The 16,066-nt window shown below is 45.7% G+C and overlaps 1 protein-coding gene across 1 annotated transcript; it reads left to right on the plus strand.

Annotated features, from left to right (window-relative positions):
• Positions 1-4,293: 4,293 nt before the first annotated feature.
• LOC104344809 (opsin-5) lies at positions 4,294-9,591 on the plus strand. The gene is made up of 4 exons (XM_009949044.2): positions 4,294-4,366; positions 7,217-7,510; positions 8,109-8,440; positions 9,241-9,591. Exons 1-4 carry the CDS (start codon positions 4,294-4,296, stop codon positions 9,589-9,591), a joined length of 1,050 nt encoding a protein of 349 aa, XP_009947346.2.
• The last annotated feature ends 6,475 nt before the right edge of the window (positions 9,592-16,066 follow it).

Genomic DNA, 16,066 nt, shown 5'->3' on the forward strand with positions numbered 1-16,066 from the left:
CAAAATGTTTCTAAAATATGTTCCCCCAAAATTGAGTCTGTCAAGATGTATAAACTTTAACTGTGCTTTGGTTGTAAACAGATAATCTAGATCGATCTGACATGCAGAAAGATAATGCTGGGTACAACTTGCTATTGTTAAGTGACACATGAATAATGCACTGGATCTGGGATCAGTCAACTCTTTTGGTTTTAATCATTTATTTTATTTTCTTCCATTTCGTAACTGAACTGTTGATGTAATCCTACCCCATGTGAATGTGAAGTTCAGGGTTTCACAATAAATGAAATGCCATCTAAACCAGCATGAAATATCTACACAGTGTAATCTAAGGTGCCCACAAAAGTTGGAGGAGGACTAGACTCTTGATGTAGCTAATGGGGTCTCCAGGGAGCCATGAAATTCGCAGCAAAGTGTTTTAATCTTGCCTCTGTTTTCTCTTTGCTTGCCTGAAGAAATTTAATATCTTATTTCATTAGTGAGAGGATGGTCCATGCAACAAGTGGGAAAGAAGGAGATCTGGCTGGGTGACATCAGGCTCCCTGAACTGAGCCCTCTGTCATGTTTTCACCAAGAAAGGCCAAAAAGAAACATCAGGTGAGCTGACTGCATAGCACAGGCCAGGAAACTTTCCAAAGAGTTTTCTTTACCAGAATTATAAGCTCTACTTGACCACTAACAATCCCGTAAAACATGCGCTTCTCATCTAATGACTGCACCTTGGTAATATATTTCTCAGCTAAATGTTTGCACCCAGGATAAGAGCAAAACCCATGGGCAACATCTGTACCAGGGAACTGAACAGTGTCCTTTCATCTTCGAAACCGATGGCCTTACCGCCTACTGGGAATGGCCCTGGGCCCATCTAAGCTGATCTGTGCCTGGGAATGCCTTAGGACAGTGCTAGTTGGCCCAGCCCAAAACAGTGCCAGCAACTGCTCTGTGAATTTAACAAGGTGAACGATTGAATTCCAGCATCCAGTGGTGATCTGGCACAGTTTAATTTACCAGTATCATGGGTTTGTGTGCACTGTACTGGATTAATGGTCAGAATGCAGCAATCTTCTGCTTTCTGTCACAGGATTTACTGTGTCCTTTGCTGACTCTAGCAGATATCTCTTCCCCAAATTGGGATCAAATGGTAACTTCTCTTTCTTGAACAGACTACACTGATTTGACCGAGCTATTTAAGACTTTCATTAGTAGCCATATTTTTGAGACATCATATGTGTCTATTTTCAGCCTTTTCTGATAGAAGAGCTTCCCTTTTATAATTGATATTGTATACATCCTGCCTTCCTAGACTAAACTGATACTCACTTGCTTAAACCCCCAAGGCCTGAGAAGCGTTGCAACAACGAACCACATTCAGCTGAGTATCTGTTGCCAAGGAACATTCTGTGAAGGACATCTGCACTGAACATCTAATGAGTAGGTGCTTGATTTCTTGAGTTAGGTGGCGTCTTTATTCAAAAACTCTCTGAGACTTTGAATGAGATCACAATGGGGCACTTGAACAAGTTATCCACAGAGGAGCTCCACCTGTTGTGGAATCTCCATCCTTGGACATATACAAAACCCAACCAGGTACACCCTTGCTGATCCAGTTCTGAGTAGGAGGCTTGGACTACATGATCTTCAGAGGTGACTTCCAGCCCCAGTGATTCTGTGATTCTGTGTGCTCTTTTTGTTGGATCGAGGTTTGGAAGATCAGTCTCTGTTCACCCAGACAGGAGTCAAAGTTCCTCCTGCCTGTCTTTTCTTCTCTCTACCCATAACTCATGCCTTCCTAGCTGTCCAGTTTAAACAGAATCCTCACAACCTGTTTGTCTTATCTGTTCAGATTTTTCAGGCCAGCAATTTCTGTCATTCTGTAAGCTCTGGAGAAGAACCAGTGGACCGTTCCAGCTCCTAGTAGTTATCTATGCCATGAACACATGCAGAATCCATTGTACTTCTACTGACTTTGGAGCAATGTGGGATGGGTTGGGGGAATTTTTCAGAAACACTTGAGCTGACTACACAGAAGCCAGCCTCAGACAAGAAGTAGCTTAGCACAGGGAAGTGGTTTCTGACGGTGGGAACCATTGGGTTGTAGCATCTCTTGAAATCTCCATTCTGATAATACTATGAGTTACACCGTCTATTCTGTGATGGAAAAACGGACTTCCTTCTCTGCTTTCCTCCGCTACATCTTGCCTACGTTTACCTCCTGGCATCATGACTTGGGAACTAGAGCATTGCTGTGGGCTAATGAAGCCACCTAGTGCTCTTAGTAGTGCTCACAGTCCTTTAAAAATTAAGTTTGTGTCTGTGACAGCAGAATTAGTGCTGAATTTGGTACCCAAGTTCTCTGTTCAGTGGTGGAGGCAGATTTACTAAGAACAAAACTTGTAACACCCAGCGTGAGGACAGTAGGGGATCCTGGTGTGGGGCCATGGTCCCAGGTACAAGAATTTTGTTTCTCTGAAGTGATAACTACACCTTGAGCAGCATCTCTGTGAGACTGGTTCACTTTGAAGCTGTAGCTAGTGGCCAATACTGAACTACCATTACCCCTGCAGATTTTTTTTTTTTTATGCCATAGCTGTTCATTGCAAAATATATTAACAGCTTTTGGAGCAAGAGTTCCCTTCAGCACCATACTAGAGAGTCAGATACTGTTTGGTTTTTATCCCTTCAGTCTTGTGACTTAGGTGTAGAGCAATGCAGCTTCAAGTGGAGAGGAAAGCGTCTCTCCGTTACGCAGTTTTCCTCACCCCAAAGCATCTATAACCTGCAGAATGAAACATTCTTACAGGAAAAAACATGTATTCGGGTCTCTGAAACCAGAGGAGGGAACTGATTTCTCTCTCTCATGGAGGATGGCTAAGCATTTAGGACAAAGATGCCCTGAAAAGGCTGTGAGTGCTACTGAGCCCTGTGCTGTACGTGTTGTGTCGCATGTACTTGGTTGCTGAATTAAACTCCTCCAAGTCTTCAGTGAAGGGATCCTTACCCTGTAAATCTCAGACAGCTTCAGCAGGGAACAAGCACACAGACATGCAGCAAAGCCAAGGTGGCAACGTATCTGTGCATGGCCAGTGTTGCTTTCTGGTGAAACTCAAAACTTTTAAAGTCTTCCGATTCCTAAGGATTTCAGCATTTGGGCTGTTACTGCTATACTTAAGCACCTAAATTCCACCTGGATTGCACATGAGATGCCTACATGCTCTTGGGGATCTTAAAATTCCCTGTGTCTGAACAGAGTAAAATAGGCCAAGCAGAGAATGATGCTAATGCAGCTTAGCATATTCAGGTACTGGAATTAAATAATTTAGAATAGATCAGCTCTTCCATGTGCTGGCTGGGTGCTGCCCAGGCTAAAAGTCAAGTTTATGCCATTGCAACTACAGACCTGTAAACTGCATGCACCAAAATCAAGACCTGTGTATGTAAATTGGTAGAGGAGCCTGTAACATACATTTGGAGCCTGGAGCAAAACAGCATTTTTTGTAAAGGCTGAGAGAGCGTTATGATGATTTCAGGCCCAGATAATATAAGGAGAAGGTCAGCTTGGATGTGAGGTGTTGCTCTGGTTGCTTGCCAGGTGAAAACACTGGAGTGTCACTAGAGTGAACTCAGAGCTTGGTTCTGCTGTGGTGCTCTGCGGCTGTGTGTGCCTCAGACTGAGCATCCTCTGGTTCTGCCCTGGAGCGGCTCCAAAAGTCCTGCCTTCAGTGGGGTGACTCTGACCCTTCTGAACCCCTGCAGCAAACAGTTTTCCTCTAATACTTCAACACAGAGATCCCCCCACCCCAACCTCATATTTCCCATACACAGCATAAAGCTGGAAAACAAAACTCCCAACCTTCATTCCCCTGCCTGATCCTTCAGCCTGGATTTATTTCCCAAGGCTGCTGATGGTTGAACGACAATTGTTTTTGCTCAGCCGTGGCAGTCTGAAGGGATTTGCATTGTGAAGTCGCTTGACAAGCCAAGGAGCAGAGCGGTGTGAGAGGAGGGGGTGGGTGGAGAGATGCTCTGCCAGGCAGGCGGGATCGCTCTGGTACCAGCTCTGCCTGGCTTTCACTCTGTCTCCCCAGGGAGGGAGCCTTTCCCTCACTCCAGGCTTCTCCCCCACCACACCAGACAGAGGGAGAGAGGAGAAAGCAGAAGGGTCCCTCCTTCACACTGACAGCACCCAACTGCCTCGCTCACATCTGCAGCAGGCAAACCATGAGGAAGGGTTTCTTTGCCCCTACGGTCACTTCACCTTTGATTTAAAACTTCCACCCGCTTCCACAAGGGACAATGGAGGAGCACTACATTTCCAAACTCCACCCGGTAGTGGATTATGGAGCTGGGGTCTTTCTTCTGATCGTAGGTGAGTTCTGCCTTCACAGCCTGCTTGTTTGCTTCAAGCCCAGGAGTGGACATGCCGGGGCTGCCCTGTCTGTGCTGTGGTCAGCACTGGCAGCTCCAGAGGAAGCTGGAGGGAAATGATAGAAAACCTGTTTCCACACAGGTTCCTGCTTATTGCCTTCGAGTCGGTTGGATGCCAGGATTAATCTCCTCTCTCAGATTTGCAGCCTGTCTTTTTGATGCTGAAAACTTGCCAGCATAAGTTTGCCTCTGCAGTGTCACAAGTATTCAAAATCAGTTGTCTATCGCTTATCCTGGCATCTCAACCCTGTGAATTGAGAGACAAGGCAGCCTGTTTCGTGAGACTGATCGGGGGAGAGCAACTTTGGTCTGACCCTTGCTGGGGGAATGTTCATTATGCATGAAGAACAGCTGTGTCTTGGTGGGATAAAGTGGTATAAAATAGTGAAGGGTTTCCAAATAGCACTTCTGGTTTTTGGGAATGGCCTGTTTGCCCAGCTGAAGGCAGATATACAATGAAATACAAGTGGGGATCTGTACCAGTCTGCTCCAGCATGGCTTTAGCTAAGCGTTTTCTTCCTTGTCTCTTTGTTGCATGTACCCAGGTGATTTGCTTACTACTGATGTAGATTTGGAGAGGAGCTGAATAGGTTCAGGCATGCAGTCCAATTGAATTTTGCTAAGATGCAAATACCTCCCTCCCTTCAGCTCATTTGAAAAACCCTGGTTGCAATGCATTTAAGAAAGACAAACATACATTTTTATGTGCTTTAATAGAGAGCCTTCAGGCAGCAAAGGTGGGCTTTAGGCTTCACATCTCACCCCTGTTCCTGCACACTTTTCCTTGCACTGCACTGTGCTGTCCCCTCAGTTGTGCTGGCAGCAGAGGGTACAACTCAGGGTGAGAAAAATCACTATCTGCAAAGCAACGAAGGATTTTTCTTCTAATGCAAGCCAGGGCGCTAGCTGTTTCCTCACACACAAGTAAGTATATAGCTGCAGTTCTCAGTTCTGTCCCATGACATCCAGCAGCCTCACAGGCAGCAGGATGGAGTGCAACAGCATCTGTCAAAGTAAAAGAAAGGGTGGGCCTGGATGTCCACCCCGATGATGAGACTAAGAGCTACTTCCTACCTCTCACGCAGCGGCTAGAGCTCACACAGAAGAAAGTGAACTGGGTTAATTTTCCTCCTGAAGCCTGAGGACGCCCCAGTCATTTGGCAGCAGGGTGCTCTTCCCACCAAGCCTCAGGTTGCTATCTGTCAGCAAGCGGTCCCCTGCCAAGCCACCCCAAGGGGGCATCTCTGTGTGTGCAGCCGTACAGCTCCTGAGAGCTCAGGGAACTCTTCGAGCACACCCAGAGGCGCCAAGTGAATGCATGTGGTCAGAAAGTGAATGAATGAGTGATGTGGGGGCTCAGATTTGTACCTCTGTTCTCTTTAAGGCTTTCTCTTGGCGTCTCTGCCCGTTCTTGGATTTAGGCCGATGTATTTATTCCGTTTTGTTGCATTTGCCTTTATTAATTCCTCTGTGGGCGCTTTATAATGGGGTATCTGTGAGCGAATGCAGCCTTTCTGCTTTCACAGAGACAAGGGAACATGACAGAAGCTTTTTCTGCTTCCCTATTTCACTTCTGACTTCAGAGAACACCTTCTCAGGAAAACCTTTGATCAAAATGCAGCTCCAGCATGATGTTCACTCGAAAGAAAAGAGAACACGGGTTGTTTGCTACGTGTACTTTTGACACTGCTGTCATGAAGGCTTTGAAGCCCCGTCTGAATAATGTATGTCCAACAGGGCCTTTTGCAAAGCAATCTCTGGTCTGTTGCATGCCTCTGGCTACACCATGTCTGCGGTCTGTCTCGCTGCACTCAGAGACCACCAGAATAGTGGGGGGGTCTGAACAGCAGCACACAGTCATTCTCAGCTGCTTGACCAGCGAGGACGCTGAGCTGCCCGGCCAGCACATGTCGACTGTCAAGGCAGCTCAGAGTCCAGGAGGCTTGTGCTGGGGCTCCAGACACATTGTAAAGAGGGAAGACTTTGGGAAATAGAGGATGCCAGATGAGAGGAGGGAACAAGCAGGCAGGGCAGATGGAGTTCTTCAGTAGGAAGGAGAAGTAAGTGAGGATATTATTGGGGAAAAATGAAGGTGGATAGGCCCATTTTACTTGGTAGTGTGTTGTGCAAGATACTGTAAGAGAGGGGAGCGAATGGGTGCGGGCTATTCGGGAGGTAGGAGCCACAAGGGAATAGCTGTGCATGAGGAGGGAAGTGAAGAGCTATGGTGTCATGATACGAAGGGGCGAGATATGGTCTACTTTTCATCTGACAAACTTCCCCCCAGTGGGTAAGGCTGGCCAGCGCTACAGGAGGCTGTGAACAGAAACCTGCAGTGCTCTTTACTCTAGCAGGTCCATAGTGGAAACACAGCCTGACTGGGAAATCCCTGTCCAGCAGGGAGGTGGGAATTGACACCCAAAAGCTGGGTGAAGCCAAACAGTGGGTGCTGTGGTGAGGATGCTGAGCTGTGTAGAAGCTCTCAGAAATGCCATCCAGGTGGCATTTCCTATCTGCTATCTAAGAGCACAAGTTTCCTCACCATGAGCTGAAGAACAACGTTTCATAGCAGGGCTTAGCAGAATCAAACCGACATGTTTTCAAAGCATTAGCACAGTCCTGTGTTGGCTGGGAGGTGCTGAATTCTGGCTAGCCTCCCAGTCCGCCTCGTCTTCTAGACTTTAGTCCCAGGCTAACAACCGGCATTTTTCACATCCTTGGCATAGTCAACAGCTTTTACAGGTGTGTTTACTATGTGATGTTACTGTCTGTACTGATTCTTCTCTTTCAGCCATCCTGACAATCTTTGGAAATTCAGCCGTCCTTGCTACAGCTCTGAAACGCTCTTCCCTCCTGAAGTCACCGGAGCTGCTTACGGTCAACTTGGCGGTAGCAGACATTGGAATGGCAATCAGCATGTACCCGCTGGCCATTGCATCCGCCTGGAATCACGCTTGGCTGGGAGGAGATGCGTCCTGCATATATTATGCCCTGATGGGTTTTCTTTTTGGTGTCTGCAGCATGATGACACTGTGTGCCATGGCCGTGATTCGATTCCTTGTTACCAATTCATCCAAATCTAACAGTAAGTAATCATGTTTCGGGTAACCTTGTAGTGGTGCATTTGGGCTATCACGTTCAGAGAGGTAATCTGTGGAATATGGTGTGGAGTACCAGTTCAGTGACTGTAGGAATAAGCCTCAACTTTTAGTCCAGTATCATACCCTATTCTTCCTAGAAGGATCTGATCAAATTCCTTATTAAACAATGCGATTTCTTACTTCTCAGTAATACCAAGTGAAAATACCTGAGAGTGGAGAGCCCAAATGTTTTGCTGGACCAGACTGTCTTGTCTTCCTATTTGTGTGCAAGCAGACACACTGGAATTTGACAGGAAGGAGTATTCTCCTGGCATTCCTGGGCTGGGAGTACAGTACATTTGGAGTTAACTGGATCTTGTAAAGCTCCCTGACTCACTAAACTTTAGATCAGTACTGAGGGCAGCACTCAGGTCTCACCCAGTCCACGGACACTCTCTGTTATGTTTCTCAAGCAGACCAAAGGTTAGGGAAATGCAGCAGCAGCCCAGGCTGCCACCATCCTTCTGTTTGAGAAGAAGTTGTGGCAAAAACCGTGTGGCTGAGATGAGATCCATATATGAATGCTCTTTCTCTTTCTTGCAGGTAACAAAATCACCAAGAACACTGTTTGCATCTTGATTACTTTCATCTGGCTGTACTCTTTGGTCTGGGCCATTCTGCCTTTGGTAGGCTGGGGCTACTATGGCCCGGAGCCATTTGGCATCTCTTGTACAATAGCCTGGAGCAAGTTTCACAACTCCTCCAGTGGCTTTTCGTTCATCCTGAGCATGTTCCTTCTGTGCACAGTCCTGCCTGCACTGACCATCGTTGCCTGTTACTTGGGAATCGCCTGGAAGGTTCATAAAGCGTACCAAGAGATCCAGAATATTGACAGGATCCCTAACGCAGCTAAGCTGGAGAGGAAGCTGACATGGGTGAGTTATCCCAGTGGCGAGAAGACTCTGCAGTAACCAGGAGCTTGCAGAGAACTGGCTCTGCGCATGCGTGGCTCACGATGACCCTTCATTGCTTTTGTCTGGTATTGACCAAAGATGGAGATGTGGTTCCAGTCTTACCCATACTCTGCACTCCTCAGAGGGGCAGGGGGCTGCTGAAAACCTTGCCGTTTCAGTGGCTTGATCAGGATAATACAGCTTAGGTACAATGCAGGTTGTTAGGTGGTTGCATCCAAGATTTTCATGGACATACAGATTTCCAGTCATGCTGGAATTGCTTTTGAATCATTTCATGCTGTAGCTGGGGTGGAGGTCTTGTTCTGTCATCCTAGGTATCTTTAATTGACTGAGTAGCTGAGTGAGTGCTGCATAGAAATTCTGTATGGAAACAGGATTTTTTAATATCACATTTTTTCAAATAAGCCCTTCGATTTCCCATTTCTGTGGAAAAGCAGAACTGACCCAAGCTTTCTAGAGGCCAGACTATTGATAGGCTATACTGTCTGGTTGGGCTCTGTCTCCCGTGACATGTTGCAGCCAGAGCCAGGGAAGGAAATGAAAACAACTGCCTCACAAGAAACCCACAGTGTAGATCTGCTCGGTGGGAGTAAAAGCCCATGTGCACTGTGCAGTGTTACCTGTGCTCACATCACAACGTAGCAAGCATCCATTTTCAGGTATTTCAGCTGGTTCAGGTGGGGTTTCATCCACACGCCATGTGCCTGAGTATCAGACCCTGTCAGTGCAAGCTGAGAACTGAAGCCCTCTTTCCCTTTCAGATGGCTGTGCTCATCTCAGTCGGGTTCCTGAGCTCGTGGACACCGTACGCAGCAGCCAGCTTCTGGTCCATATTTAACTCCAGCGATTCCCTGCAGCCCGTTGTGACACTGCTGCCCTGTCTGTTTGCCAAATCTTCGACAGCGTATAACCCTGTTATCTACTACATCTTCAGCAAAACTTTCCGTCGTGAAATTAAACAATTGCAGTGCTGCTGGGGTGGCTGGCGAGTTCATTTCTTCGGCACCGACAACTCCACCGAAAATCCGGTGTCAATGATGTGGAGTGGGAGAGACAACGTGCGTCTCTCTTTGGCTGCAAAGGTGGAGAACCAGGGAGCTGCAGCTCGCTGAAGTGCACCGGTGGTTTCACAGCAGAGGTTGAAATTTGGGCTCACTCATGGGTCCAAATGAGTAGGAGTGCAGCACGCGGGGTTGTTACTGCGTATCTTATGTCAAATACAGAAGTTTAAGTATATATTTTTAAGCAACTCTCAAATATTGTCTTTAAGCTACACAACAAAAAAAACAACGCTATTTTTTTCAAGAATTTCCACTTTAGAGGAAATAATAGATAGATTTATGTATTAACCATAAAAACATGTAAACTATTTTCAGGGAAACAGTTATAGTTAAAAGAGGATTTATTATTTTTGTTGGGTTTTTTTTCTTATACTGTTGACTTTTTAGTGCAATCTATCTGCAAACTCTTGGCTCTATCAGTAAAACAGCCATCAGAGAAAACCATAGGTTGAACAGAAAATGTTACCAAATAAATGCAGCTGAGAGTGCAGCTTTCCAGCAATACAGACAGAAAACCATGTGGGTAGCAAGAAATATTCACTGCCAGGAAAAGATGATAAAGCGGCTGCTATCGAAACGTCTTGTAGAGATCTACAGTTCCTTGCTCTGTCTGAGGTATAGTTCCAACTCCTCAAAACACAACCTTGACAGGGAGTCGAGCAGCGTTAGCCTGAAGAGGTTAGGTGGGAATGTGGCAGGCAGGGAAGGATGCCTTCTGCATATCACAAACAGCACGATGAGAAGTGAAAAGAGCTCTTAGCAAAAGGAACCGGATGCTCGCTGAGCTATAACAGCTTTTCTACCGTGAAAGCTGTTGGAGCGTTTGTTTGCTGGCAGAGCACTCTGTGTAGCATGCCCAAAGGCTTCCCCAGGAGAACCTGCCCTGTGTCAGGAATCCTGCAGATGCAGTCCTGGCTCTCGTCACCTCAGTGGGAGCTCTTGAGATACGGAGTTCCCCCCCTGGCTGGAGCACTGACACTGCTGCAACTGGGAATTCAGCCTACGTATGTTTAAAGCAGAGAATTCCAGCATACGTTTAAAGCGTATGTACACTCGTGACATCATCATCCTGCTAGCCAGTTTTAACAAAAGAGATTCTGAGGCAGAAATGATGGGCTCCTACAGTTCAAATCTCTCTCTCTCTGACATACTATTTGTGATTTTAAAGGGCATAGACACGTATCTTTAGGGCTTGAAATGCTGTACAAAATCTGGCTTGATAGCTGCAGCAGTTCTTGCTTCCCCTGCTCGCTCAGCTGACCACATCTCCCTTTGCATTAGGTTTGGTGAAGACAAGAAGAGTGAAGTCACGGTCAGATTTGGCACAGATTTTAAATGACAATCTAAAACAATAGGAAATGGATTTTGAGTTCTTGAAAACCCTCAAACCCTAATAGCTTCATTTTATAAACTACAGCGAAGGCCAAGATCAGGACTAAAAGACAGGTTTAACCTCTTCTGTGGCTAAGAGAATTTCTGTTACTGTGGAGTGTGGATTACAAAAGAACAAACATAATGAGACACGAGCTGTAACATACGCCGAGGCACAAATTAATTACCAAGCCGGGGGTCAGGAGACTTTAAGGAGCTTGCCTTCCCCTGAACTCCTGCCACTGGCAGTGTTGGGAACTCTCATACATATTCCACTAGATTCAACTAGGTTTATTTGTAAAAAGTTGAATTGAAAAAATTGAAAAATTCCTAAATTAAGTTGGCCTCCAGGGTGACATTATCTTGTCCTGGCTTGTCACTCACAGATGCTCCACAATGAGCCTGTGCTCAGCCTGCTGTCCCAAATACAAACAGATGAAGCATCCTCTGGGAAACAGTCACCTCTTGACAGCCCGTGACCCAGGAAAAGAAGAAAAGAGGAAAGAAGCATGAGGAGCAGGAGAAAACACCAGTAACTGAGAGGGGAAAATATTTGGGAAGAGGAGAAGATGAAGGAGAACGTTATACAAGTGTGTTTGTGGGAGGTCGAGGAGATGGCAGAGGGAAATGCAAAAGGGACGGTAGTGTAAAACAAAAGAGGGGCCAGAGGAGTGTGTCAGTGGGTGGAGAAAACATTAACATGCTGGAAAGGGACTCGTTATGGTAAATGTCAATCAGCCTTTTTTCAGGTTTAAAAACTAATCTGATAGGGAAATTAAAAACTCTTTTCCAACCTGAGTGATTCTATGATTCTATGAATATTCTTCCACCTCAGAGTTTTTGCTTTCACTTGCTCAGCTGCTTCATCTTTAAAATAAATAGCAAAATATATATTCCCGTCTGCAAATTGCGATTTGTGAGCAGAACAATGAGGTGCACGTTAATAATGTAATGTAACACAAGCTTCCTCTGCGAAAAGCTTAGGAGCAGAACAGGTCCACATCCACTTGTAAATGCTTTTAAAGTGCATGCAATATGAAAAATATGCCACTCTACAATACAGACAAAATCTCTGTAAAACCAAAAGATCTGTATGCTGTTAATGTTTAAGTATAATGCTTTAATAGCCTCATTTATTACCTGTTTATGTACTTCATTTTTAAAAATCAAGGTCCAGGCCTTTGTGTACCAAATATGGCTCAGATTTCTTCTTCAGATTCAGTGAGAAGCAAACAAAACTTCCCCAGTAGAGACTCTGAATTTGAGGTGGTTTTATGTTATATACAGAAAATTTAAAAAGCAGGGCTGCCCTTGGCCGAAGAACTAGGACAGCAAGTATAGCATTAACGTCAGGGGACTAGTTGTTTTTTCTTAAGCTTCGTGAAGTTAATTTATGGTCAAATTATAACTCTAATTGCACAGTATTGCCTATCCAGCCCTGGACTGCGTTGTCAACTGAGTGATCTTCTGAGGCATCGAAGCAGAACGCAAGCACTCACCTCAGGAGTGAATCTGGGCATCTTATGTGTGCAAGCACCAGCGCAGTCATCCCCACACAAACAAGTATTTCGGGTACAAACTCCAGCAGCCTCTAACCCGCTCACATACTAGGAGTTATCTCACCAACCTGTGGAAGTTTACAGTGCAGACATCCACCTCTGAGCGAGCTACCTTCGGCCCCTGTCTTTCCATTGAGGCTAAATGGAGCTCCCTACTCAGATGGCGACATCATACAAATAACACAATGGGCGCCTGGATTTGCACTAAAATAAATTCGAATTTAGTGTCTTACTTTGAAAAACCTTCTAAGCAGTTTGTCCATCTCAGCACAGGAATAACTTACAGAACTAGATCACTTCTATTAACGGTCAATTCTCTGTCTGTAAAATTAAATGCCATTCATATCAGAACAAAGATTAATTAGTTGAGGGAGATCATCGTTCTAGCAGTTAGAGCATGAGGCTAACACTGCGGAGACCTGGGTTCCACCCCGTTACTCTGCCAGTATACTGGGCAGCCTTGGGGAAATCACTTAAACTTGCTTTTGGGTTCTTCTCTTATTCACACAGTAGAGATGGTCTTGCCGCTCATCACTGTAAAGCGCCGATGGTTTGATGAACAGCCTAATTCAGCTGCAAAAGCACCCACCCTGAAGGCTGTGAAACGCTCAGAACGGCAGAGGGATTGCCACTCCCTTACAGAAGTTTGTCCTCTGTAGGATCCATCTACCATGCTGGGGAGGTTCCTTTACAATGGAAACTCAAGTGGGAAGTTTTTTTCACAGTTTGGGCACTGGCCTGGGACTGGGTGCTATGCTCAAGTTCTTGCTTCAGCAAAGCTTCTTTCATGAAAGATAATGCATTGCAGGAAGTCAGCTCCTGCGCGTAAATCAGCATCTCCACATCTCCAGCCATCTGTCCTATCTGCATTCCTTGGGTCTTTGCAAAACAGAAACCGCCTCAAAGAAAAAAAAAAAAAAATCTACTATTTTGGAACTTCCCAAGGGAAATTAGTCATGCAGTAACCTGCTGCTACCTTGCTTGTTCCTGTTGGAAAGACCCAAGTGCCTAGTCCCACAGTTTATAGTTATCACTTTGTCCTGGAATGTATGAGGAAGATGGGGGCAATCTTTGCAGCAGGGCCTGTTGCAGTAAGACAAGGGGTAATGGCTGTAAACTAAAAGAGGGGAGATTTAGACTAGATATGTGGAAGAAATTCTTACAATGAGAGTGGTGAAACACTGGCACAAACTGCCCAGAGAGGTGGAAGATGCCCCATCCCTGGAAACATTCCAGGTCAGGTTGGACAGGGCTCTGAGCAACCTGATCGAGATGAAGATGTCCCTGCTCACTGCAGGGGGATTGGACTAGAGGACTTCTAAAGTCCCTTCTAACCCAAACTATTCTACGATTCTATGCAAAAAATACTCGAAACAAAATGTTTCAGTATATTTGCCGAGTACCTACTTGATTTCACACTAACCCAAGTTCTCACTAGCCCGCACAGCAGCGCAATTCCACAGCAGCCAGGATGGTGAGGAGCATGGGCAGGATCTGAGATTTTAGCTGGCAACCACTCAGCAGCGAGGGCTGACCACCTGCCATCACCTCGTCCGTAGGCACTACGCTCGTTGTCGTGTGCTGCGCCAGCAGCAGGGGACGTATGGGAAAAGTGTGTTTCATCTGAGCTTGCCATCCCACAAGACATCTCTGCTTAGGCAGTGCACTGACGATTCGCTTGGAGGAAAGTCTGTTTACTTGAGTATTTTCTTTCCTTAAAGGATGCTGGGCTGGAAAACCATTCTTTCCTTAGACTCACCATTTTGTTTTCCAAGCTTGACATGACAAGAGAGAATCAGTGTACATTAGGCAGTCCCAAGCTAGAGCTTTAAAGGGCTCGTCTTCAAGCATTAAAGGCCTGGAGCAATTCCAGTTGAAGTTGGAGGGGATTTTTTATTGAATTCAAAGGGACCAAGATGCAGATTTTAAAGATCATGAGAGTTAAAAAAAAAAAAAAAGAGGAATCTGTAAGGCAAACACAGGTAGATGACATACATTATCAAAGAGCAGAGAAACCACAGATAGAAATGAAATGATTGTCAACACAAAGTTTAGAGGTCACCGACACTTTGACTATGTATTTTCCCAGTTGGCAAGCAAGGCTTGTGTGGGAAAATAATGGAAGATTGGCAAGGAGGATTGTAAACAAGTGACTTGCAGCTGAGGTGTTGAAAAACACATCTGTCATTCTAACTGTTGTTTGGCTTTGTGTGTTGGACAAGCAGAACATCCGTGTTTAGATACCATAGGGCTGTGATAGACTTAGAGGCACCTGATGGAACGTGCTTGAGATTCCTGCCCCGCCGTGGGAAGATCCAAGCACGGTGGGACATGACGCCCGCGTGAATCCCTGATCAACAGGCAAAACCAGGAGGTTTGGCGATCCTCGAGCACAGCCCGAGCTCCGCAGTGCCTGTGTCCCCGCCGGGGTAACTCTGCCCTGGTGCTGCTTCGGGGATCCCTCGGTTCATGAGGTAATGAAAATAAATTTACTCTTTGTATTTCTTCCGTGGTTTTGTGGTTGCTCCTGCGGCCTGCCTGTGCCGGCTCACACACTTGTGAAAAGACATAAAGGAGTATTTTAATTGTTGTCACTTTCTGTATTTCCCGGTTTGAACCATACCAATGCTTCCAGGAGGGAATCAGATATTTATAAATAGTTGAGGATAAACCCCCAAGGACCTTTCAAGGCAAAGGTTTGGTTTGGGATCAGAATTTTAAACCTTGATTAAGAAAGAGAGAAGAAAACAGCAAGTCAGTTAACCTTGTTTCTAAGCAGTGTGAGACTACGGGCATGTGCCTCGTTAAACAAGCTTATTTTAAGTAAAGAGCTCATCAGCTGCCATCTCTGAAGTGAGGATACAACGCTGCTAGTTGGACCTGCGACTTCCAGCCAACTGCAGAAAATCTCATTTTGAATAAAGTACGACGGTGCTGAACATCTTAGAAGTGTGCTGCAGCCTCTTCCACCATGACACAGGCAGGAGCACTGTCCCAGGGAGGCTGTAGTCTCACCTTGTGATGGGATGCGATGAGCAGCAGGGATAGCGACGTGGGATAAGGCCATAATGGTAGAGACTGCCCCTCAAAACCCCTCCCACCCCATTTGCCCTGTATGGATTCCCCCAAGGACTTTTCACATGTATAAATCAAATTCCTTCTGGAAGGGAGAAAAAGTGGCGAGAGTTTAGCATAAATTTAGCTGAACAAAGTCCAACTCCTAAACAGACAGGGATAGCGAGAACAATACTGGACAAAAATACAGAACTAAGTGAGGGAGAAGGAGCACTGGAATGAACTTCATTTGAGAAGTAGTGGAGTATGGGGGAAGGGCAGTGATGTAGGGGTGCAGAGCTGCTCCCATACAAATCCTGTATCTGGCAGTAACCTCTATCTTATTAAACAAACCCTGAACTTTGAAAAATTATGTTTTATCTACTTCTGTGTTTCTAGAGTTAATCCAGATTAACGTTAACATCAACGTGCTGCTGGATTCAATCACATCTGTGCTGAACTGCAGCGATTTTGCCTAAAGACTTCTAGGTCTGAAAGGCCTGCCCAAAAATTCCAAAGAAGTCCTCTGCATGCGAAAGAGA

Source organism: Leptosomus discolor, chromosome 2 (genome assembly GCF_034619465.1).
Source record: "Leptosomus discolor isolate bLepDis1 chromosome 2, bLepDis1.hap2, whole genome shotgun sequence".
Classification (NCBI taxonomy): Eukaryota; Metazoa; Chordata; class Aves; order Leptosomiformes; family Leptosomidae; genus Leptosomus; species Leptosomus discolor.

Excerpts from the sequence above, each read along its gene's own strand:
- LOC104344809 (XM_009949044.2), top strand. The coding sequence starts at position 4,294 with ATGGAGGAGCACTACATTTCCAAACTCCACCCGGTAGTGGATTATGGA. Across the intron at positions 4,367-7,216 it reads GGTCTTTCTTCTGATCGTAG|CCATCCTGACAATCTTTGGA; the intron begins GTGAGTTCTGCC and ends CTTCTCTTTCAG. Across the intron at positions 8,441-9,240 it reads TGGAGAGGAAGCTGACATGG|ATGGCTGTGCTCATCTCAGT; the intron begins GTGAGTTATCCC and ends TTTCCCTTTCAG.